Below are 26,705 nucleotides of genomic sequence, written 5' to 3' on the forward strand. Positions count from 1 at the left end.
TGAATTATCTAGCCAAATCTGTTTTCTGGACGTTTGAACACAGCGGAAAATCTGGCCATTTTTTTAGGTTTTTGAACGTTCATATCTTATTTAATAATTAAATTATGAAAAAAAAGAAAACATAGGGACATTGTATTAGTGGCCGTAGATATTCAGGAAAAAAATTATAACTCTACTAGCATTATCCAGGGAGGAAACAGGGGACAACGTTTGTATGGAAAAAATGGCGGTGTGGAATCCTCTTAACCAGCGCTTCCACGAATATTTCAAGACTAAAATTAGCCAAATCGAGTCAGGCGTTCTCAGTTTTAGTTTAGCGAGATTAACAAATTCGCAACACCACCGGGCTAGTCTGCGATAAAATATGATAATTAATATAATTTATTAACTCGTGTTTTTGCCATCTCAAACCTAATTACAAGAACAAATAACATTGAATGGAAAACCACTGCGCCTCGTCATATTATTACCAAACAGTTATAAAGTTATGGCTATTAGGCCGGTTGTCCACGCTGCCTTCACTTCACCGGGACGTCACCGACAAAAATTCAAATAAAATGCAAGTTTCTTACGCCGGTTCTTCTTGCTGGGTTAGAGCCAGTCCACACGGCGCGTTGCGTCAGCGTTGCGTCGACGCAGCGCTGCCGTTTGACGCATAGCCGGCCGCACTTGCGCTGCGTCATCGCAGCATTATTATGAAGCAGTCTTAAGAGGTCCACACCGTCGTTTTTCCATACAAACATTGTCCCCTGTTTCCTCCCTGGATAATGCCGGTAGAGTTATAATTTTTTTCCTGAATATCTATGGCCACTATTAGCACCTATGTTTTCTTTTTTTTTCAGAATTTTATTATTAAAAAAGATAAGAACGTCCAAAAAAATGGCTAGATTTTCCACTGTGTTCAAACACCCAGAAAACAAAACTGGCTAGAATATACAAAAAAATAAAACATAGGAACACAGCTCAAGCCTTGCTTTAATTCTAAATGAAAAAAGTAGGTACTTAAATCGGTTATGTTTTGGAGAAGGAATCAGCGGACAACGAATCGAAGATTTTCTGTTCTTTTATTAGAACTTTTGTCGTGTTGTCTCTATCGCGCTCTGCGGTGGGAGACTTGAGATTGGTGAGACAGCAATACATCTTCAAATACCTATTTTTAATTTCTTTCGCCCTTGGTGTATCCTCTTAACGTCAACACCCTCTCCCGCTTCGTCTCGGGGGCTGTTGTACGTCATGTGTGCGTTGCGCGCTGCTGTCACGATGCAATGCGCCGTGTGAACACGTTTATATTTTGTATGTAAAACAACGCAACGGCAGCGCTGCGTCGACGCAACGCTGACGCGCCGTGTGGATTGGCTATTAGTTACCGCACCGGTGCAGTGGTAGGCACTAGGCACCATAGTTTCGACGTTCAGAAAATATTTGTAAAAATTAATTCTGAATTAAAAACTTTGATAACTTTGAGTTTGTAAAAAAATGCTCAATGTCAATGTCAATGTCAGCGACGTAGAGCAAAAAGGTTTCATTTTGCTCTACGTCGCTGACGAATGTCGGTACAAAATGAAACCTTTAACCTAGGTCATAAAGTGGCATTTTATTTGAATTTTTGTCGATGACGTCCCGGTGACTGTGACGGTGGACAAACGGCCTGCTTCGTAATACTCGGAATACCTCTGTCTTAATGTAAAAGTATAAATATTTAACCTTTCCGCTGTGTAAGCGGAACACAAATTATGCCTTGTTTTGACAACGTTTGCGCAAGTACGGATATTTCTCAAAGAGCTGGAACTGTCCTACTACTTCAGCTGTGTGGAGACTGGAGAGTAGCAATTAGCGAAACGCGACCTTAAACTTTAAACACGAGATTTCCATGCATGCAGTAAAAAGTTTACATAATATAAATAAATACAGTAGTGAGTAGACCTACATAATAGGCTGCCCGATTTGAGTGCACAAGCGTGATTTCATATATTACTTGAAGTAGTAAACAATGTAGTAATCTGGAGGCTTGTCTCTATGTCTGTTTGTCGGAGGGTTAAATAATGTATTTAAAAAACATTAAACCAACATTTTATTTCATAATTATTAATGGATGATAAAATGGTTTTTGTAATTTTTGTAGGTTCCCCTCAACTCAATATCTCTCGGTATCACGTTTGACTACATTTTAATATTTCGGTCCAGTTCTCAGTATCGGTTTTAAAGTCTAAATCTACAGGATATTAAAAATAGGAGGCGCAAGGTGAATAAACGACGAATGAATTTAAACGAGTTTTTTGACGTCAACAGATTTTCCTTAATAGTAACTATTGGCACAACATAAAATATAAACACTAGCTAGGGTAATTACTCATCTGTGTCATTGGAATCAAATTCACTTAAGGCGGTCCCCCGACGGAGATGCCGTAATTTACCACTTTTTAGAGCTTTATAACTCATAATTTGAAAGCTACAAAATTATAATAAAAATACACCAATAATCTTCAGTATACGAATATTCCTTTCCAAGTTTTTAATTTCCTATTTTTGTTTATTATACTCATGATATCAGCTTCCAAAGTAAAACCATTTTTTAAAATTCAAGCATACATTCAGCATCTCCCCCTAGTATAGGGCTCCTGAATATCTCTAGTGGCGCGGCGAGTGGCAGATTCAGGCAACACGTGTCCGTTAGAGTGCGATCAGCTGTGAAATACGGTTTACTAGTTTTAATGAAAACACGTTGAAAACGTTAAAAAATGCTCTGAAATAGAAAAATATGGGCGGTACGAGGTACTGTTGTGTTGTAGGGTGCAAAAATTCTTTTTTTTTTTTTTTTTTTTTTTTTTTTTTTAATGAAAGAAGGGGGCAAACGAGCAAACGGGTCACCTGATGGAAAGCAACTTCCGTCGCCCATGGACACTCGCAGCATCAGAAGAGCTGCAGGTGCGTTGCCGGCCTTTTAAGAGGAAATAGGGTAATAGGGGAGGGTAGGGATGGGAAGGGAAAGGAATAGGGGAGGAAAGGAAAGGGAATTGGGCCTCCGGTAAACTCACTCACTCAGCGAAACACAGCGCAAGCGCTGTTTCACGCCGGTTTTCTGTGAGGACGTGGTATTTCTCCGGTCGAGCCGGCCCATTCGTGCCGAAGCATGGCTCTCCCACGTAGAAAATCTTCGAATTCCCAATCTTCGAATCGTGAATTAACGTTTTATTCGTTTCTGAGACGGAATTGGGAAACGTATCGAAATCAACATGCCGATTATTAATCATGCTTAAATCTAAATCTCGCATGAATATTTCTAAAATATCACGTGTTTTTTATTATATGAAACAATGATATTAAAAATAACTTATTTTTAATATCATTGTTTCATTATGTATAATAATGTATTAACGATATAATAAAAAATAACAAATAAAATTATTGTCGGTTCAATATTTCAGAACAATACTTATTCCTTCAATATTCACTTTTGCATATATACTATTATCATACTAATATACTAATTACTGATATTACTAATTTACTAATAATATTATAAGTGCGAAAGTGTGTCTGTCTGTTACCTCTTAACGCCTAAACTGCTGAACAGATTTTGCTGAAATTTGGCATGGATAACTCCATATATCCTTAAGAGTCCCGAAAAAGGACATAGGCAGTGGCGTAACTATAAGATCCGGGGCCCGTGGCAAATTGATGGGGCTCTATCAGTAAAAATAATCACGTTTATAATAAAACAATATGTATGTACTTAAAAAATGTTGCCCTTTTGGGCCGGAGGCCCGTGGCATTTTGCCAGCCCTATAGTTACGCCACTGGACATAGGATACTTTTTGTCTCCGGAAAATGTAGGGTTCCCGAACCCGCGCGAATAAAGAGTTATGGCACAACGGAGTTGCGGGCGTCATCTAGTAAATATGTATATTATATTATTACATATTAAAATTTTCTTTCATAATGAAATACAATATCTTCATTTTCCATTTATATTTTGCATGTACGGTTGAATAGTTGCTGAAAATATATTTGTTTACATTATTCAACTATTCATTAATTTTCCAATTAATACATAGCTCCAATTGCACGTCGTACAGTCGATTACCTACTCTGGTCTGTGGTATTACTTAAGATGCCTATTTACAAATTACTTTTATTTGAAACACACGCCAATAGATCGACAATGTCATAAACTACATATTCCACGTTTTATTTTTTTTAAGTGAATTTTGAACTAAGATAAATATAGACAAAGATTTACTTATGTGCGACCTATATATAACCTATTGCTTCAATGTTTCGCTACTTCAAGCTATCTGAAATGACGTTTATGTGTGCGTGTGCCGAGGCATGAAGATGGTTTAAGTACTGTATAATAATATGCTGTTAGTTGCTTAGGTGTCATAACTAAGCCTTGGAAAACATTAAACAATGCCAATAGTAACTAGCAGTTAGTAATAATTTGCCACTTTGATGTCGTTTCTTATTCTACCGTCTAGCTACCTAGATAGTAGATAGTAGATGTAAAGCTCTAAAAAAGAATTGCGAAATCATTGTATTTTACCTAGACCTGACGATACAATTACTAGAATCTAGAGGATGTCCACAATCTCGGGTATTGGACGAAAACGGTAATTAAAAAAAAACTTTACTTTCCCGGGCTCAAAGTATGAAGTACTAGCTGTTGCCCGCGACTTCGTTCGCGTGGACTTCAGTTTATAGCGCGCGGTGTCAACAAAATTGTTGTCAAATTTAAAAGCTTTTTAAAACCCTAGTACCCCTTAAATCAAAATACCCAAAAACAGCTGTGCAGTGTGCACATAATATTTCATTATTTTAAATTAAACTTTATTTATGCCAAATTTTAAAACTTATTTAGCCCCCTATTACACAACTTTACCTATATAAACTATAATTTAATATTGATAGGTTTAAGGTTACGTCACTGCATAGATAAAGTACTGAGTAGTGAGTTATATTATGTATAAAAGCGTGTAAAACAATCTAAAGAATCGGAAAATATAACTTGAGATGGTACCACTTCTCATAGAAACTGGAAACACTTAAAAACAAGCGATAGCGCGATGTAGACGACTCTTATCGCCATCTGTTATGAATTTTTGGAACTAACTTAATTTGAACTTTACGCATTTTCACCCCCTTACAACCCCTTTTTCCAGTTAAAAAGTAGCCTATGTCCTTTCTCAGGCTTTAGACTATCTGTGTACAAAATTTCATTACAATCGGTTCAGTAGTTTTGGCGTGATAGCGAGACAGACAGACAGAGATACTTTCGCATTTTTAATATAAGTAAGTATAGATCTCCATTCTCCATACAAAATATCAAATACTAGACGTTCCGTGCGGCTTCGCCGGCGTAAATTAGATGTTTCACAGACAAATTAGTCAAACAAAATAGCCTATAATCCATCACGTAGTCTACTTTTTATCTGTGCCAAATAACATAGAAATTGTTCCAGTAGCTGTAGTTCGTGAGATTTTTTAATTCCCGTTTTTTCACATTTTCTTCAGTTTCTTCGCTCCTATTAGTCTTGGCGTGATAAAATAATAATATAGTCTATAGCCTTCCTCGATAAATGAGGCTCTATCTAACACTTTGCGCCATAATTGATTTTTATTCCGCGGCGGTGTAAATTGAGCCTTACACGTTGAAATCAAAGCAAAAAAGTAGGTTTAAATCTAGTCTATATGAGATTAGGAGTAAGCCTCTTAGTTGTAATCTATTTGCCGCCGAAATCGGTACAAGTAGGCTAAGACCCGTATGTACTGCCAGGTGATTAATTGGATTTCACTGCTAAAATCCAATTCGACATTATAAAGGCGAAAGTTTGTGAGGATGTTTGTTACTCTTTCATGCGAAAATTACTGAATGGAATGAAACTTCACGATAATATAGCTTATACATTAGAATAACACATAGGCTACAATTTTAACCAACCTTCAAAATGGAGGAGGTGTTGTTTCTTTTTTTATGTTCAACGATTACTCCGCCGTTTATGAACCGATTTTCAAAATTTTTCTTTTAGTGTATAGGGTATCAATCCAATTTGGTATCATGTTCACAAAAATGGTGACCTGATGAAGGGATCCATAATTAATCGAGAGAACTCCTCAAAATTTATATGGAAACATCCGGTGACTTTGGTTTCGTGAGAAGTATTCTAAGCATGTGCTACCAACAAGTACAATTACAGATTTTGCACGGAGATGTACCTGGTATGCCATGGTTGGGAAGGTCTTGAGAGAACTCCCGACTCTTTATACATAGATACAAGTTTGGGGGTTAGTAATGTACTTATAAAAGTTTATATCTATATACTTACACAAGGCTCTTACTATGTATATTGTACTTATAGTATGTACTTACGTGCTGTGTTCCGCGACTTCATCCGCGTCGACACAATAATAAAATAACAAACATGAATAACATTTTTCCAGATTTTCCACTGATTCTTAGCTCCTATTGGTTGCAGTGTGATGTTAATTGATATGTCGACTTAATTTTATCGAACGCTTATGTCAATTCCATACATTTTGATCGGTGATTCTATAAAGAAGCGATAAAAAAAACGACTTGGCTGGTGCTGGTCTTTGTTATTTCAAAATACGCACGGACTAGGCCGCACGATGAAGGATATGCTGTTGAAATATCTCTTTAACAAGTTCATCTCTAAGCTAGGAAGAAAGGGACTCGGAAAAGGAAGTTCGAAGACTGGACAGGAATCAGGGGCTGTACCACGAAACCGTTTTGAGACTCAAACAATCGTACGAGAATTCCGCGTCCTACTCTAATAAACGAGAAATTACGTTGTTAGAGCAGGACGCGGCATTCTTATTCGATTGTTGGAGTCTCAGAACGGCTTCGTTGTAGGCCTACAGGATACTATCCATACTAATATTATAAATGCGAAAGTATCTCTGTCTGTCTGTCTGTCTGTCTGTCTGTCTGTCTGTCTTGCTTTCACGTCAAAACTACTGAACCGATTGCAATGAAATTTTGTATACAGTTATTCTAGAGTCTGAGAAAGGACATAGGCTACATTTTGATGTGGGAAAATATCTTATTTCCATGAAAATATCGATGAAAATGAATTCGCATTGCGCGTGGCCAGCGCTCATCCCGGGGGTCCTGGGTTCGAGTCCCGCAGGCGGAACAAAAAGTTTTCAATGTTCCTGGGTCTTGGATGTGTATTGAAATAAAATTTCAAAAATCCATACTCCATACTAATATTATAAATGCGAAAGTATCTCTGTCTGTCTGTCTGTCTGTCTGTCTTGCTTTCACGTCAAAACTACTGAACCGATTGCAATGAAATTTTGTATACAGTTATTCTAGAGTCTGAGAAAGGACATAGGCTACATTTTGATGTGGGAAAATATCTTATTTCCATGAAAATATCGATGAAAATGAATTCGCATTGCGCGTGGCCAGCGCTCATCCCGGGGGTCCTGGGTTCGAGTCCCGCAGGCGGAACAAAAAGTTTTCAATGTTCCTGGGTCTTGGATGTGTATTAAAATAAAATTTCAAAAATGTTAAACATATTTTATGTATAATATAATAAAAAATCCAGAAATATATCGATGGAATGAACATTTTAGTTCTAATACGATTCAACAGATGGCGTTTTATTTTTTACTTTATTGTAACTTAGAACTAATCATACTTATTAGTTAGTATGTTTTTGTTTATAGTTTTTAATACGTTAGAATATTATCTATATTAATATTATAAATGCGAAAGTATCTCTGTCTGTCTGTCTCGCTTTCACGCCAAAACTACAGAACCGATTGTAATGAAACTTTGTACACAGATAGTCTAAAGCCTGAGAAAGGACATAGGCTACTTTTTAACTGGAAAAAGGGGTTGTAAGGGGGTGAAAATGCGTAAATTTGGTCAAATTAAGTTAGTTCCAAAAACTCAAAATAGATGGCGCCAAGAGTCCCCTAGATCGCGCTATCGCTTGCTCATGCGTATTTCTATAAGAGGTGGTACCATGATGAGATACGTTTTCGATTCTTTCGATTGTTATAAGTACAAGTTATTAACTAATAACTCACCTACCAACTTAGATATCAAATTCAAAAACAACAGCGCCAAAACTACTGAACCGATTGTAATGAAATTTTGTACACAGATAGTCTAAAGCCTGAGAAAGGACATAGGCTACTTCTTACTGGAAAAAGGGGTTGTAAGGGGGTGTTTATGCGTAAATTTGTTCAAATTAAGTTAGTTCCAAAAACTGGAACAGATGGCGCCAAGAGTCGCCTAGATCGCGCTATCGCTTGCTCATATGTATTTCTATAAGAGGTGGTACCATGATGAGTTATTAGTATTTGCGATTCTTTCGATTGTTATACATGTTATTAAATAACTCACCTACCAACATAGATATCAGAAACAGTCTACCAATAATAAATAATGAATAGTTTATGGGCATTGGGCAAAGCTAAGGTTGTGTAATGCATTATGCAGCTAAGTTATGTAACGCTAAATAAGCTTTAAAATTTGGTATAAAAAGTTTAATAAGTAAAAAAAAAATCATATTATGTGCACACTACACGGCTGTTTTGGGTATTTTGATTTAAGGGGTACCAGGGTTTTAAAAAGCTTTTGACACCCATTTTGTTGACACCGCGCGCTATAAACTGAAGTCCACGCGGACGAAGTCGCGGGCAACAGCTAGTAATCCTATATTATGTAGTTCTACGGACAATAATCACTGATAGATAATAATTATTCAGCACGACACATGCTATCATTACAGAATATCAATCAAGATCACGGTAAATCCCGCATGGGGCATGCCGCATGTCGATTACAGGGAAAACCTCACAATGAGTAATATCTCTCGAGTTTCAATATCAGTGCCTCACTGGACACTGCAGATAGTTCAAACATAAAATCGGCCAAGTGCGAGTTGGACTCACGCACGAAGCGTTCCGTAATGTTATAGAGCAAATTTGAGTCAAAAGCCTCCTTTTTTGGAAGTCAGCTATGAATTGTAGTGAGCTGACATTCTTTGCACCATTACAAAATACAAAGTGCTCGAACACGAAAAACACATATAGACGACACCTGTGGCTCAATGGTTGAGCGTGTGGCAGCTCAAAGCCGGGGGTCGCGAGTTCGAATCCCGCCAATGGAACAAAAAGTTTTCAATGTTCCTGGGTCATGGATGTAAAAAAAGTGAAAAGTATTAAATATATATTTCCGTTGTCTGGTACCCGTAACACAAGTCCTTCAGGTACTTAGCACGAGGCCAGACTGACGTGGTGCGAACAGTAAAGCGTCCGATAAACGAGAAAAAAAGATAAACGAGTCCATCTCGCAGGCCGATCTTTCGGTCTTCCCGTATTTAGGGGCCTTTATGACTATATGTGCACGATGTATGCTCGTAGTAGTGAAAACAATTTGGAATTTTCCTAGCTGTTCATCTGTTCCTACTAATCTGTGCTATTGTGAGCATACAGCTTGCATATAGCATAGTTGGCACGACGCCAGACACTCTCTTCTGTGATAGCTACGACACGAATAGGGCTACCTTCAACTTGGTAATGTATAAGCTCATTTTGACACGAGAACATTTTCATTATATTGAATCTATCTGAGAATATTTTCATTATATTGAATCTATAGTAGATTGAAGTGTTGAGTTGGTGTTTCAAGAACTTTGTCAGGTTCAGGTTCGGAATCAGTCAAGTTTTGTCTAGTCTTTTGGTATTGCGAATTGCGATGCTGTTTTATGTTTGTTCGTACTTAAAGTATAGTTATTGCAAACAATTGTTTATTTTTAACGCTGGTATTTTTTGGGATTTCTTTTCTTTATTATAATTGGTTAGATATTGCCTCGAAATAAGTATATTTATAAACTGTTTTGGATAAAAAAATTAATATGTTAATTTTTTTATCCAAAACAGTTCATAAATATACTTATTCCTTTCAGAGCTCCAAGTGTCCCCGTAGCCCATACTGAATATCATGAAGAGCATTACAGTGGATTAAGCTTGCAAATGCAGCAGAAAATTTTCTTGTGTAATATTATCTATATTAACAATAATTTAGCTGTTAGTATAGAATAGTATAGACTATAATGGTTACATCGATACATCAATGACCTTTCACATTATTGCTTACGATGACACGACGTAAACCTAATTTTCTTTGTACATAATATTACATAAATGCAAGCAAAAGTATGTCGCGGCTATCGACTAGGAAGCACGCTATGGCTGGCTTACTATCATCTATCATCAATTTTTTTATTCCTAAAGAATAGAGTAATATTAATAGAATATTATTGTTGTTCCCTTGTCGGTCATTAAAAGGTGCAGATTAAGCTTATTATTATAATTTTATACTAATTTTATAAAGGTGACAAGTTTTTTTTTTGTTTGAACGCGATAATCCTACGGACGATCAACTGAAGGGCTGATTTTTTTTTTTGTTTTTTGGCACATAATATATAATTTATAAAGTAGACAACGGGGATGCCACGTAGATTACTTTTTTGTTGAAAATGTACGGTTCCCGTAAAATTATTTGTGCGGAGCCGTGCGGAATGTCTAGTTGTTAATTTTGTTGTTCTTTCAGAATTCAGAGCCGCTTAAATAGTTGTTGGTTTTTCAGAGTCGCTTAAATTTTGTTGTTGTTTCAGAGCGCGTTTATGGAGTTCACGGGGTGCATCAACGAGCTGGTGGACAAGGATGTGCTGATGGAGGAGGTGGAGAAGGCCAAGCCCACGGGACAGGTGGACGAAGTGTTCAAAAAGTAAATCCGTACTAATATATTGTACTAATATTATAAATGCGAAAGTGTGTCTGTCTGTTACCTCCTCACGCTCTAACCGCTAAACCCGGTTTGCTAAAATTCGGTTTGGAAGGAGGTACTTTGAGTCCCGGGAAAGGACATAGGTTTATCCCGAAAAAATGTACGGTTCCCGCGCGATAAACTAATTCTGGCGCAACGGAGTTGCCGGCGACATCTAGTACGTTATATTTTTCATTACTTTTACCATGAGATTGGCGTTAAACGTGACGGGTAGAAGGAAACCTGGAGGATATCTTTTTTAAAAACCTTTGGCTGTGATTTCTGAAAAGTAAAGAGGCACAAAACGGTTGCGAAAATTGAAATATTATGTAGGCCTTATGCCTAAATGGTCGCGAACTTTTTCAGAAAGTAGGAAAGAAGCACAGTTAGAAGATTAATTAAAACTGTGTTATCCTCTTTTAAGCCAACGCCTCCTTAAACTTCTACTCTATCCAGATTTTTTTCATCTCTTAATTTATAGGAATGTTTATCATGAATCTCTTATAATATAAATAATTAGTACCTGGATGACCGAGCTTTGCTCGGTATAGCAAACACTCACTGACTTCGTGTTACTTAATAACGCCATCTGCTGGTCGTTAAAACAATTAGTTGCTAACAAAATAGTATTATTATTCGCCAATAGATGTCAGGAAGAGTCACATTTTTCAGTTTATCGATTATCGATAAAACACGAATAAAAAGACATTTTCTAAAAATGATTCCTATCTAGATCGATTTATCGCCCCCGAAACCCCCTATATACTAAATTTCATGAAAATCGTTGGAGCCGATTCCGAGATTCCAATTATATATACAAGAATTGCTCGTTTAAAGATATAAGATTCTTATCCTCCTAAAAACTAGTCATAATTTTCTTGACGTCACACAGAGCTCAGCATCATAAATCATTCGACGTCACAAATCTAAAATGACGTAACCCTCAGGTACTGCGACAAGATGCCCCAATTCAAGTCCTGCTTCCTCAACCTGACTGAGAGCATGAACCCGTGCGTCACGGCGGAGGAGCAGGCCAACTTGAAGACGGTGTACAACATCACTGAACAGCTGGCCGAGTTCGTCTGCTACAAGGAGGGTGACAGGATCGCCTGTGAGTATCATTATTGTTACACTTTAGAGCAGCCATTTTCAAAGTATGCTGCACGGAGCCCTTAGAGGGGTTGATTGTGCCCGGAACTATGCCTTAGCGGAGAGTGGGTAGATCCTACAAGGATTCCCACATATTCTGGCCGATATTTCCAATCCGCCAGAGATTCCGCCAGAGATGCGCAAAGCATTTCTCCATGTAAAAAAAGGCTCCGTGAGCGATACCTAAATTGTTTTTGGAAATGTTATCAGACACCAGCATGAAGACAATTCGTCCTTTTTTTGGGGGGTCCGTCAGTTCTGCCACTTCTTAAAAGAGTATAATATATGCGCGCCGCGCGGTCATCTTTCAAGTGCTCGGCATCATTTCATACTACTGCACTGTCTTTCGAGATAGTTACTAAGATGGTAGCGCTCTTATCAGGATGGCCAGTGGCCACACAAGGTAGAGATTGCGATTGGTATACAGTACGAACTTCTTGATCAAACTTTAACGGTTATTAGTTATTACTTATTATTAACTGACGTTATTACTCCTGTTTATTTCGTTGGGTTCAAGTTTCAGCATCCCTTACGAATATTCGATTTGATGTTTGACTGGAATTGTATTTGCTGATACGCGAACCATACTGCGAGTTTTGACTAAACCAAAAGTGTTCTGCGGTTCTTAGCGAAAAACCGATAAAGGCTATCAGGGGGGCTAAAATGGTTTCATTATGTAATTCCTCTAAAATCAATTCAGAAACCGAATCGCCAAAACAGTCAAACTGACGAATGTCAAATTAGTACGAATTACTAGACAAGAATTGCAAGCAGAGTGACCATTTTGTGATTTTTTAAAAATTAATCATATTATGATTCCTAATTATGATTCTCCAAAGCGACCATTTTACACCCCCTTGGCCTGATGCCTGCCCTCCGCAAACAATGTTGTAGTAGAGTTGTAACTTGTAGTGTAAATACCAAAACTTTTTTCGCTTCAGAGTTATTCCATGCTGGATTTTTTAAGGTCTCATTTCTAACTTCTAGTCTTCAATTCAAAATCAATACGATATTATTGATCATGTAGTGCTATCAGGAACACTTCCTGTCACTAATGTATGAATTATCAAAAGGGTCAGATATTTATATCATAGTAATGTGACTGATAAACTATCATTGAATTCTATCACGTGAGTCGTGACCTGTGAAACGCACAATATAATATTTAGAAAGTTTTTGTCATTGTTGAAATTAAATTACTTATTACTTACTGAAATTCAGAATAACACAATGAAAAATTTGCATGAAGGTGACAAATTTAACAACAATTCTTATCGCAATATATAATATTATGATTTATGTTCCTCGTTCTTTTTGGAAGTCGGTTAAAAATAGTCGTCTGATGTATGTAATGAAATTAATTTTAAAAAATCATACCTTCTTTTTACACCCATTGAAGTATTAAAACATTAAAAAAAACTGTATAAGTAGGTACACCAAATACCAATCAAAAGAGGAACGATAAAAAACTGTTGTCTTTATTTATTTACACATTCATTATTTATTTCTCGACTAATTTGAATACTTAAGGTACCTATTTAATATTTATTAGGCCTTCAACATTCATACATAAACATACAAAGATACATCGGCAGTTTATTTTTTATAAACTCGAAGACAACTAGTAATGTTTAGCTGACTTACAAAAAGGAGGTTCTATGGATTTTTATTTTTGTTTAATTTGTAATAGTAACTCAAAGTTCTTTACCACTTTAGGTTACTTCGTGATTATCAATGGCACTTTATGAGTGTAAATGTTTCAACTTGTTATTCACAAGTTATCTATGATTATCTAAGAACTGGTTTTCAAGTCCAAAGTGCATAGGTCTGACAAGTTTATAATTTGCGATTTAAACTGAAGTTGTTATTCTTGGAAGGTCGTTAATTAAAGATATTTTGAGTCTACATATTGGGTATTCCTAGACTAGACGACGCCCGCAACTCCGTTCCGCTAAAACTAGTTTATTGCACGGAACTGTACATTTTTTTCGGGATAAAAGTATCCTTTGTCCTTTTCCGGGACTCAAGGTATTTTCATACCAAAGGACAACGAACCTTATTGGCATACATAAACTTACAAGTAAGTACATATAAAATGTCATATTTTGGTGTACACCTATGAAACATACGCCAATCGATAGAAATTATGTTTACAAACATTAAATATTATTTGACAAAATGTAGTAAATAATATATTTCTTTGGAAGTCGGTTAAAAAGTAGCCTAAGTTACACCTTACTACATCAGCTATCTACCAAAAAGAAGTCCCGGCAAAATAGCTCCAGCCGTTTCAGAGATGAGCCGGAACAAATAGACAGACAGACAGACATGCAGACAAAAATTGTAAAAAAAATGTTTTGGTGTATGTATTGTTATATGTTTGTTTATATGTTCTTTCAATATTACAAACAGACACTCCAATTTTATTTATATCTATGTATAGATGGATAGATATATACAAGAATTGCTCGTTTAAAGATATAAGATATGGATTATTTACTCGATGTTGATGAATAACTCTCTCTCAAGCCGTGTACTCGGTCTTCCGTCCCACTGAGCTATGGCCTATGAGAGAAAAAGAAGATAGTGCTTGTGTACGGCGCACACATTTAGGCACTATAAAATTACTCTTGCGAAGCTGGCCTGGTTTCAATGAGACACAACAAGACACCGTCACCAAAATCATAAATCGTTTTTTTTATATAAATCGATTCGAATTCGAGGCATTTAATTATAACTAATATTTTAGTTATTGTGATATCATGCTTATTTATAATGTATATACTTTACTTATCTTTGATGATAAGTCTTTTTATGTACTCCTTTTTATAAGTCACATAATTAGTTTTAAAAATATTCATTCAATATATTCCTCGAAACTGACCAACACTATAAGAAACATGTGCACAAGAAGTATGAAAAACTACAATATTAATTTATGTTTTTATCATTATCATTACGCTGTACAAAAAACATTAATCTTTTTTTGAAGAACAAGCAGTTTTTTTAGTAATTATTGTGTAATTATAATTTAATGAGTAATTTAACTGATAGGCCTATAAAAGCCAATTAAGTAACGAATTAATTTATTCTAATAGTACGTTTAAACTGCTTCTGCTTTACAGATTTATTATTAAAATAATATTGTAAAAGTGTATGTCTGTATGTACCCCCTACCCTGAATCTTCACGCTAAAGTCGTCTGAACCGTTCGGACAGTGATTTGGAAATGAGTCCCTGGGAAAATAACATACGATAGTTGTTATCGCTAAATAATGTACGGTTCCTCCATGATTTTTTTATAGTAATTTTTATAGTATATATTATATACTAATTATAAATATATTTATATTTATAATTAGTAATTCACGGGCAACATATTTTATAATATTAGAGAAGTTATTATATCAGAGAAGTTTATTCATAGACAGATGGCGGACCTGCGTATTTTGGTCGCGTTACGTCAAACCCAGCCGATGCCCGAATCCCGATACATATTTTGACGACTAAAACATTAAGTTGACATAATCCGAACAAATGACGTAGGCCCATCAACTGCCTATGAGTCAACTTCTCTGAACATAGTACACATTTTAGAGAGTAATGGATATTATAAAGATCGTTTCAGCATCTGACACCTGTCTATGGCATAATTTTCAGTGTTCATCAGCGAGCACGGGCCCGAGTGTATCCAGGAGAGGGCTGCTGGTATCCAGGACTGCCTGAACAAGACCATGGGCGGCAACCTGACCGTAGACACCAGTAACCTCAGCAGTTTCAGCGTCAACAGCATACCTAAGATTAGATTCGGGGTGAGTGTTTTTTGTAATCCTAATATATCTAATACATATATACACGAGCATTTGCCCGCGGCTTCGCTCGTGTTAAGAAGTATTATTTTATACAAACTTTCATCCTCTATTTTAACCCCTTGGAGGTAGAATTGATAAAAATCCTTTCTTAGCGGATGCCTACGTCATATCATCTACCTGCATGCCAAATTTCAGCCCGATCCGTCCAGTGGTTTGGGCTGTACGTTGATAGATCGTGAGTTTTATATATATAGATATACAACTTTTGCTGACTGTTTGAAACTAAATGTTTCTCTCTACCTGTGTAATGTAAACTAGTGATGTACAGATCTCTCTTATCAGAAAGAGTGTCTCTCTCGATAGACATCTCGATATACAAAGTAATAGTCATCTTAGCTTTCCAAACTCCAATATTAAAATGTTCTGTTTCCATGGTAATCGTGGGATAGCGTACTTCCGCAGACTGAACCTGCGATATTCGGGTTTTTTGGGTTACGAATGCGGTCGTTTGGTTTGTTATTGCCGCAATTTATACATTTTTGCAATGTTGTGACTTTTAACGAGGTTACTCGCAAGCGTTGACTCTGCAACACATAACTATCGTACATCTATATCATATTATATTATGATACAATTAATCATCACTATCGACCATCATAATATTATATAATCAATTAATCAAGATATTGCATATTAATGTTCATATTGTATTGTAGACTATTTAGAGTATTGTTTTATTAAAATTCAATGGGTAATAATATTATAGTAGGTACTTGTTAAGTTTTAAATGGAGTCTATATTGATTTTCTGTATTGCAATACAGAAAATCGATATCTAGAAGGCTTGTAACTCTAGTTACAAGTTACAACTCGTTTTGAATAAAATAAAATAACTTTAAATAAGTATTATATTATTTTTTAATCTTTTAGAATATAATATTTATTACTGTCTTTAAACTACCTTAATAATAACTATACTGTACTCGGCGAAACATGGCGGTAGCGGTCATTGACCGATAACCTCGATTGACAATGGACTAGTTACTAGGAATATCTTACACTTCATTTTCAATCGCGGTTTATATCATAAAGTTAATATACCTAGCGAAATGGAGAAACAAAGGCCTGAGTAAGCGAGATTTCACTATCAGTAACACTACGTGGTATAAAGAGACGTGTTATACATGACAGCAGAACTCTTTTTTTGACGTCCAGTCGGCACTTATCGGCACGTTGACAATTTAATCTCATAGAATTCATGTTCAATCATACTTGTGTAAGTGTATACGTACCTACACATTTTTTTACACACAGATGTAACCAATTTCGGTTTCGTTTGACAGCTCGAGATTGTTGCTCTATTCCGCTAGGTACGGTATATTAACTTTATGGTTTATATAGAACTAGCGACCCGCCCCGGCGTCGCACGGGTATAAAATATATAGCCACTGAAAAAATGATTAAAATCGTTAGCCTATATATTATGATCCTTCACGTTGTCTATTTCTTATCTGTGCCAAATAACATAAAAATTGCTCCAGTAGTTCGCGAGATAGGCCCTTTCAAATAATTTTCCCCGGTTTTTCCACATTCTCCTATTAGTCTTAGCGTGATAAAATATAGACTATAGCCTTCCTCAATAAATGGGCTATCTAACACTGAAATAATTTTTCAAATCGGACCAGTAATTCCTGAGATTAGCGCGTTCACGTTAGCCCTTTCAAATAATTTTCCCCGTTTTTCCCACATTTCCCTCTATTTCTTCGCTCCTATTAGTCTTAGCGTGATAAAATATAGCTATAGCCTTCCTCGATACATGGGCTATCTAACACTGAAAGAATCATCAAAATCCGTTGCGTAGTTTTAAAGATTAAAGGGAACAAAGGGACATGAGGGAATAAAGCGACTTTGTTTTATAATGTGTATAGATAGAAATTACAAGTTTTTGACAGGGAGTCAATGACAGCTACCGCCATGTTTCGACGAGTACAGTATAGGTCAAAATTATAATGTTTAATAAATTATATTATGTTACTACAGACACGAAGAGTAAACTAAAATTATACATGACATAACACTTTGCTAATATGTAACCTTTCGTGCGTAATATTAATTAAATCATTTATAGCATGTGATACTAAAACTAAGCATCTCCTAAACAAGGTTTTATTGTTAATTTTATGTAACTTGTAACCAAAAAAATGAACGAATCTTTTATGGTAATTTCACACCGATACGCTAATGCGTCGCTACTCGCTGCATTTTCCATGTAGGTTCAGTTTGCGAATGTCAATTGTTTACCTGCTTCGTAACTGGACTATAGTTTATACTTTATACTCTAGTTTATTACTAGGCACTAGCTCAATACGTAATGTTGTCTCCTACTACTTTTATCCTCTTGTAATTAAAAAAATCTACCCAACATCATACGTGTACGAAATTACAAGCTAGTTTTGTCTGTGCGTTGATCTATGCACCGATCTTTGATGCCTTTTAGGTTCCGAGAAATTGATTCATAGGCTGATGGCTATTGACCTAATTTAGTCAGATTATGTCAAATCCATTATCCAACCTACCGTTCGCGGCATAATATTATATTGATTTGACATGACCCGACTAAATGACATAGATCCGTCCTCTGCTTATGAATTAGTTTCTCTGATGGTACATGCCACAGCCGGTCCTCTAAACCGGTGGTACTCAACCTTTTCTTCATATACGAGCCACAAACACGCTTTAGTCTTGATGTCGCGGCCCACAAACAAAATCATGTAGATTTAGAGAAATATCGTTGTTCAAAATTTGCTATACTTTGTAGTTGCAAATTTTGAAGAACAATATTATTTTATCGTTGCAAGCAAATTTTAATCGTTGTTATAATAATATTGATACTATTATTGATGATAATATTTTTCTATGATAATATTTTTGGTCCGACCATTTTCCTCTAATTATCGTGTGTAAATTACCTATATTAAAAGCGGAACAATTGTGTTATAATAATAAAATAGATGTAAACAAAAATGTAATATGGGGCAGAAGAAAAGGCCAAGATATTTTACAGTACTCTAATGCGTGTAAACAAAAGTTAAAAATGATTGATTTTCCAATAGAATGTATACTATGTGCTCGGGATGTTTGCAATAATATTAAAGATAAAATTGTTATTGATAACTTATATAACAGTATTGTCACCGCCCTACGTGAGGCGTCCTTGGTGGGTCGAAGACGAGTAGCGTCGGGGCGAGCGGCTAGGCAGGTGCCTGGCTGGAACACAAATGTTGCTGAAGCTCATAGGAATGCCAGGACTAAGTTTAACGAATGGGTATTGTGTGGGAGACCTAGGTCTGGCGCTATATATGATGCTATATCTACAAGTAGAAAAGTATTTAAATCTAGGCTTAAATGGTGTCAAAATCATCAGGATCAGTTAGTTATGGATAATTTAGCTGAAGAGAACATTCTAAAGGCGATTTTAGTGGATTTTGGGAAGAAACTAAAAAACTGAATTCTAGTCCTGGCTTTCCTATGAGTGTCGGTGGCCAGAGCGATAAAAAAGATATAGCAAACAGTTTTAAGGATTATTTTATTATACAATCCCCCCTGGGTCGATCAATTAATGAATCCGATAGTGGTAATAAGTTTGTTAAAAAGTTAGAATATTGTGTGAAGGCAAAAGATGTAGCTTATATAGTTAAAAACATGTAAAGAGATAAATCCCCTGGCCACGATGGCCTGAGTATTGAGCACCTGCAGCATGCTGGACCGCACATACACAGACTACTGGCTGTGCTCTACTCGCTATGCCTAAGCCATTCATACCTGCCTTCAGATCTTATGAAGACAATAATTGTGCCTATCGTGAAAAACAAAGCCGGTGATCTGTCTGATAAAAGTAATTACCGGCCTATATCGCTGGCCACCGTAATAGCTAAGGTGTTTGACGGAGTGCTAAATGCTCAGTTAAATAAGTGCATCACTCTTCACGATAACCAGTTCGGTTTTAGGCCGAAACTTTCCACAGAAAGTGCCATACTGAGCCTTAAGCACACCGTCCGCTACTATACTGACCGCTCGACCCCCGTTTACGCCTGCTTTCTCGATTTGTCCAAGGCCTTCGACATGGTATCATACGACATCCTCTGGAATAAGATGAAAAAGGCCAAAGTACCTCCTCTATTCATAGACTTACTTAAGTTTTGGTACAGAAATCAAATGAATCATGTCAACTGGGCGGGGACTTTGTCAGAGTCCTATAGGCTGGAGTGTGGCTTGGAGGGGGCTGACTTCGCCCACCCTTTTTAATTTGTACATAGACTCACTGATCGAGGAGCTTAGCAAACAGCACGTAGGTTGTCATATAGACGGCATATGCCTAAATAACCATAGCTACGCCGATGACATGGCTTTGCTGAGCCCCTCGATCGGTGGTCTAAGAAAGCTACTTAGGATTTGTGAGGAGTATGCTTGTAGACACGGGCTTAAATATAATATTAATAAGTCTCAATACATGGTCTTTCATGCCGCCGGTGGTAGAACCCCAAAACAGGTACCCGAAATTCTCCTGAACAGAATCGCTCTCAGTAGAGTCGAGGAGTTCAAGTACCTGGGGCATATAGTCACTGTCGACCTCAGAGACGATAAGGACATCGAGCGGGAGAGGAGGGCGTTGTCCAAAAGAGCTAATATGTTGGCTCAAAAAAAAAAAAAAGCTTTCTGCACCTCACTGTATACGTGCGCCCTGTGGGCCAAATATTACAAAAAAGGTTACAACGCCCTCACTGTCCAATACAATAATGCATTCCGATTCTGATCCGGCGATGCTGGGGCTGCCCCGCTACTGTAGCGCCTCCGGCATGTTCGCAGCGGCACGCACCGACGGCTTTCAGGCGACTATTCGCAAGAGGTGCGCGTCGCTGGTGCGCCGCGTGCGGGACAGCTCCAACACCGTCCTGGCGATGATAGCCATATAAAATATAAGAACAACCGGGAAACATAAAGACACGCATAATATGCTCGTCTCTATGTGTTATATTATATCTAGAATCTAGATAATAATATTATTATTATCTAGATGAGCATACCTACACTGTTTTCTTTGACAAAGAATGGTTTACTATTTTTCAAAATGTAAAACTTGACGCGGGCTATTGATACCAATAATTCTCGTGTCGCAGGAGAAGGAGTGCGGTCAGTTCTCTGAGCTGCAGACGTGCGTGGTGGGTGAGCTGGAGGGGTGCGCGTCCACCACCTCCGCCAACCTCGTCGAGGCGCTGTTCAAGTTTATACGGAAGTCCTTGCCCTGCGCTGCTGTGCCGGTGAGTTGTAATAATAACGTGTTCCACATCGGCTTCGATGACGTTGGTAGTTTATTGAAACCAACCCATCTCCAAAAAAAGAACGTGCCCAGCTACGCAAGAGGGATTTCGCCAAAAATCTCGTGATCCCTCAATAATTCAGTCTGGGGCTGTTGGATAGGACATAGAGTCCCATGTTGGATGAGCTTGTACATGAGCACATATTGCTCAGGATCCAAAGTGAAAGGAGTCATTACGACCAGCGTAATCCCACAAACCGCGGAAAAGCAATAACGCATGGTCGTTTGACGTAATAGTTCTATGGTTAGTTTAGGCTAAGCAAACACTTTTTCATGGGACTTGGCTCAAATGTTTCTTCTACATACCCTTAATTTGATTATTATTTGCCCTGTTTCAAATAATGGACACACAAGTTCTTCATACTTTTACTAACCATAGATACTAACTTTTCCAAGAAAAAAAACTTTTGGTAAAATTGTGATTCTATTGCCATGACTCAGGCATTGTTATGATAATTTCAAAATGTTTGTTAATTATTACTAACAAAAAATCCTTACTTATTTGATTTTTTTCATTTCACTAGGACGATGAGGATATTGTTGCTAAGAAGTTGAACAACGTAAGTTCTGTGTTACAGGTGTTGCTTTGTTTTTGATGTTCAATTGTTGTTTTTCTTGTAGTTTTTTGTCTTTGATTTATTTTATTTATGACATGCCAATGGACCACGCAATAAATTCCCACCACCGCTAAAGCGCGGTCCAGAATCCGCGGCACATAGACATTCGTACTATTAGAGAAGTTGATCCCTAGGCAGATGGGGGACCTTAGTAATTTGGTCGCGTTAAGTCAAACCCATCCGACCGTTCACAGCTAACATTGAATTACATATGACCGACACGATGACGTAGTTCCATCACCTGCCTAGGAATCAATTTCCTCGATTACATCTATCGCCACTTCTTTCTTTCAATCGCGCATATTTGCCATCGCACTCCTATCAACATGACGTGATAGGATATAGAACGTGAGAGAGTAGTAATGGGTCAATTTACTAATATTGTTTGCTCCGCAACCTCTTTACAATCCAGACTCCAGATTTCTATATCAAACTTTCGTTGTTGTGCAATCACTTTTGTTTATCAATATTAATTGTTGCTTTGTATTTTTTTATCCATCTTGTTTTTGTCGATTTTGTTATATCGTAGTTTCTGAAGGCCATTAGAATTTAGATAATTAGAAAATATACCGTCGTTAAAATGCAATTAACAAATTCTTTATTGTTGACAATTTCTTTAACGTTTTCTTTGCAGCTGGCCTATGTGTTGTTATAGCCGGTTTACAGTATTCCAATCCAATCCAGTGAACCAATCCAGCTCTGGAGTACTGGAATAATGTAAACAGGGACTGGAATGCAGTGGAATCACAGACATAGATCATGATAGATACCGCATGTGTATGTACTTCGCGAGCCATATCGCGCTCCCAAACGACTTTCGAAAGACTGTTCTTTAGTCGGCTATCGGAATCGGACATCAATCGGAATTCTAAAAATGCCTAAAAGTGCCGTATTGAGCTGTAGAAATTGAAATAGAAACGTTGACATAGATAATGGGCACTTTTCTTATCATCGGTACGTTACAGTAGCTGTAAAAAAGTGGCACGCTCGTTTTCATACAAATGGAGCGACATGCGGTATCTAGCTTGATCTATGTCTGGAGTGGAATCCAATTTTGCAACATAAGCGTAAAGCGCTGGATTTTATTACTGAATTGGAATAATGTGAACCGGCCATTAATAACGCATACTCTGTTGATTTTGCCTCGGTATAGATTTGGGTTAAAGCATGTTCTATTTTTTTTTGTTCAAAAAGAGTTGTCTGTTTTTTTATCCTATTTAATATAAGGTTTAGCAAAATCAATTAAGACTTTCTGGTCAAATCTGAGTATAACATCAATTTCTTATGTAAATTCATTTAGGCGCAGGAATAACAATTGTCTGACTTGAAAGAATTCTCATTATGTATTATATTATTATTACTAGCTTTGCGTTTAGTGAAGAGTCACACATTCAATAATTTTTTTTCGTGTAAGAGATTCATTTTGGTTCAAAACACTTAGGCAGTATTTATATTATGTTTAGGCAAGCCTGTTCCACTCGCGAGAATAGGCATCGAACTGTAAGTACCACCCGCAGGTGGCCAATCAGTAGGGACTCACAAGCGAGCGGTGACGCACGCGCAAGGTTTTTCGTCGCGTATCGACTGTTTACTGATCATAGAGGATTTTTATTCATGATACTGATTTAACCGTTGTGACAAAATCGTTATAAATCTTATAAAAATGAACAATTAAGAAAAACCAATGAAATATGTATTTGAATAAGGTACTTATTTAAATACAAAAAGTAGATAAAAACTATACAAAATTAGCAAATAAACCAATTTCATACAAAGAAATACACAAACTACACAGAAATAAACACAAGTTACTATGTTTAAATTGTAAAAGTTTCCTGCACTATAATCGAACATATTAAACTACTACAAAATACAGGTTGGGTTACTTAAAGTTTATCTTATCTTATATATAAAAATGGATTTTCAATTGTGTTAGTCGCGCTAAAACTCGAAAACGACTGAACGGATTGGGCTGATTTTAGTCTTAAAATATTCGTAGAAGTCCAGGGAAGGTTTTAAAGTGACACGAAGTTCACCGGGACAGCTAGTATTACTATAAAAAGGTTTGCTATTCGTACCAATAGTAATTAAAAAAGTATATTTTGTTTTCTAAAAGGCGAAAACCTTGATTACGTCAGAAAAGGTACGAGTTATGCGATAGAAAGAGAGCGGACATGTAGGTGAATATAATTGTAGGCACACCTAGCACTGCGCGGTCGGAATTTGATCTTAATAGTAACGTAACATGAGTCGTTATTTCTTTAAACGGGTTTCGCAAGTGGGAATTCTGTTGGTACTACTAATATATATTCTGTGGTTTAGGAGGTCCTTAATTGATTTTTACTAAACTACTGTCGCTGTAAAGTTACCATAGTAAGCAGGGCCTGTAGACAAGTGGCAAAGCGCTAACGCTAACGCTAGCGCTACAAAATGTATGCGATTTGACATAAGTCATCGCTTCGCTAGCGAATACGAATGTCAAATCCATACATTTTGTAGCGCTAGCGTTTTGCCACTTGTCTACGGGGGCAGGTTTGTTTTACGCTTTTTATTATATCTTTTTTATTATTATTATTTCAGGAACCTCAGAAGGCTGCTAGCGCCGCTTCTCCGCTGATCATCAAGTCCATCACAATGGCTCTTCTAGTTGTTACCTTACTTATTTAAACAGTTGAGCATATTTATTTAGTCGCTTGGCATAATTCCGAGAACACTCTAGAAATATCTTGAGGTAGATTTAAGTCCTCAAATAAAGTGTCATTTGTCAGGGTTACCACTAACGACATCTATCTGTCATAGTAGGTGACATTTACTTTTTTTTAATTCGAAACCCCAGAGTGTTAAGACAACTCGGTTTTATGCCAACCCGTATGTGTGTTGTGAATGCCGTTAGTTCAAAACGCAGCTGGTAAGAGTAAGGATATTTTTGTAGTATTTTTAGGGCTATATTACAAATATATTGTCCATAGCCTCACGCTTTTGAGCCATAGATATAGTAAATAATTGTGAAACAGTGGTTCCGTTCATCGTGTATACGTATAATTTTTTAATCGATTTTGTTTGTTAATAGGTAGTATTTTAAATCTACCATTCCGCTTCCGTTAAAATCTTCCAATTTAAGATTAATGACATTCCATTTTCTTCTGGCATTTATTAATGCCTTTGTAAAAATAAACCACCGATAAACGAAGTTATTACTTACAATGTTGAAGTTGTGGCGCCACTGTCATAAATTAACAAACGTCATTGGTTCGCCACTACTCGCTGTCAAATATTGACCAATCAAAAAGGAATGAATTTTTGACAGCGGCGGTCTTCAATAGAAAATTAGAAACATGGAATGATGAGAGTTTGAATAGAATTATATTTATCAAAGTGCCAATGTCACCATGGTCTGTTAAATTAAATGGTCCACTAAATATCTAGTTGTCTCTTTCGCTCTTTCAGTGCAAGAAATGGCATAAAATTATAACAGTTGGTTGAAACTAACATACCTTGGTGATAGGCAAATTAGATGCCTAATAGGTGCAAACTACATATCGAAATATTTTGCCAAATCATAGCTTCCAATGCGGCATGGCCGTTGTGTCATCATTTTTGAACTGACGTAGATGTTAATCCGTTGGTTAGTTGGCGTAGAATGGATTTTTAACCGGAGTTTAGGGCAATGGTGAAATAGGATAGGTGTGTTTGGTGTTTCATGATTGCTTACGAATTTAGTTTGCCTGTGATGTGTGCAGCTGTTTTACGAGTAACATTATATTTTGATGGTTTTTATTTTTATACGTTGTCTTAACATTTGACATCAATTATGTTTTAATAAACTTAATTATATTTTTTCATGTGCTTATGTAGGAAGTTACTTTAACGGCCGGCACATTAGCTATTTATTTAGAAGTAAGCAAAATATTTTAACTGACTTCCCAACTTTGTGACTTGTTAACTAGTCAGACTTCATGCTTTGTTTTAGCAATATTGTTCCTTACAATACAGCACAAATTTTATGTTACTACAACTATTGTGATACAATACAGGTTAAAATGCTAAAATTAAAATGTATAATGGGTGTAACCCACAAAAAGAATGATAGAAATATGCTTAAAGCAAAATATATAATACCGCAAGTCTTTTGCAATTGTAGGTCAGTTTCACCAACGCTTGTTATTACTGATCATTGATTAAACGCTCTCTCTCATTGTTCGTATGAATGAAAGAGAAGGCGTGATGATTAGACCAGCGCTTTACACTAGCAGGCGATGGTGTAATTGAGACAGTTAACTGTTTTGTAGTCAGTTACCGTTAGTTATAATCAAAATGTATAAATAAATTTATATTTCTTTGCTCAAGTAATTAAAATGTCTAATAATTTCTTATTTGTTTGTTGTTAAATTGAGAAATTTGTGTAAAAGTTGCAAGCCTAGGTACTGTGATGTGATGAGTAATGTGATGTGGGTATTAAGGCTACTTTTGAGCTCGCATTAGGTTAATTTTTCTAGGCCGGCCTATATATTATTTGAGGAGTATTAAATACATTTCAAATCATTGACGAAGTACAAAACATTAAAAAAATTACGCATTCAGAGCATATAAAACACTTTTGCACGATTTCCATTATTTAAACTTTTTAGCAAACTTTGAGCACTAGTTAAAAGATGTCCACTTGCATCCGGGGTTACTGCTAATCGAGTTTAACCTAGATTTAACTTTAACCCAGAGTTGTGCAAGTGGTCTCAAGAGTATTTCGTTGATGATTTCCATGACATTTTCAAGTTATTTGTAATTTTATTGTATCTTTTAAAATTGAAATTGGATGTTGTGAGCTAATTTTGTAAATGGATGTTGCTTTATAAACGGTCAATAAGATATAATTGAGTTTCATTCGCCCTAATTTACCAATCCATTCGTCTGCCCCATTGATAAGTTCGCAGAACCAACAGTATCATCA

General features: G+C 36.6%; 1 protein-coding gene across 2 annotated transcripts in view; it reads left to right on the forward strand.

Moving 5' to 3' along the window:
• LOC121730862 (27 kDa glycoprotein-like) overlaps positions 1–26,625 on the forward strand; it is a 34,021-nt gene extending 7,396 nt beyond the window's left edge. The window contains exons 3-8 of one of the 2 annotated variants that reach the window (XM_042120058.1): positions 10,656–10,768; positions 11,755–11,918; positions 15,616–15,767; positions 20,944–21,084; positions 21,668–21,703; positions 24,341–26,625. In XM_042120058.1, coding sequence (XP_041975992.1) covers positions 10,656–10,768; positions 11,755–11,918; positions 15,616–15,767; positions 20,944–21,084; positions 21,668–21,703; positions 24,341–24,427 — 693 coding nt within the window. In that variant the 3' untranslated portion in view covers positions 24,428–26,625. The remainder of the gene's footprint in view (positions 1–10,655; positions 10,769–11,754; positions 11,919–15,615; positions 15,768–20,943; positions 21,085–21,667; positions 21,704–24,340) is intronic. The other variant, XM_042120059.1, reaches the window with a different exon arrangement.
• Positions 26,626–26,705: the final 80 nt, after the last annotated feature.

This window comes from Aricia agestis, chromosome 10 (assembly GCF_905147365.1).
Source record: "Aricia agestis chromosome 10, ilAriAges1.1, whole genome shotgun sequence".
Taxonomy (NCBI): Eukaryota; Metazoa; Arthropoda; class Insecta; order Lepidoptera; family Lycaenidae; genus Aricia; species Aricia agestis.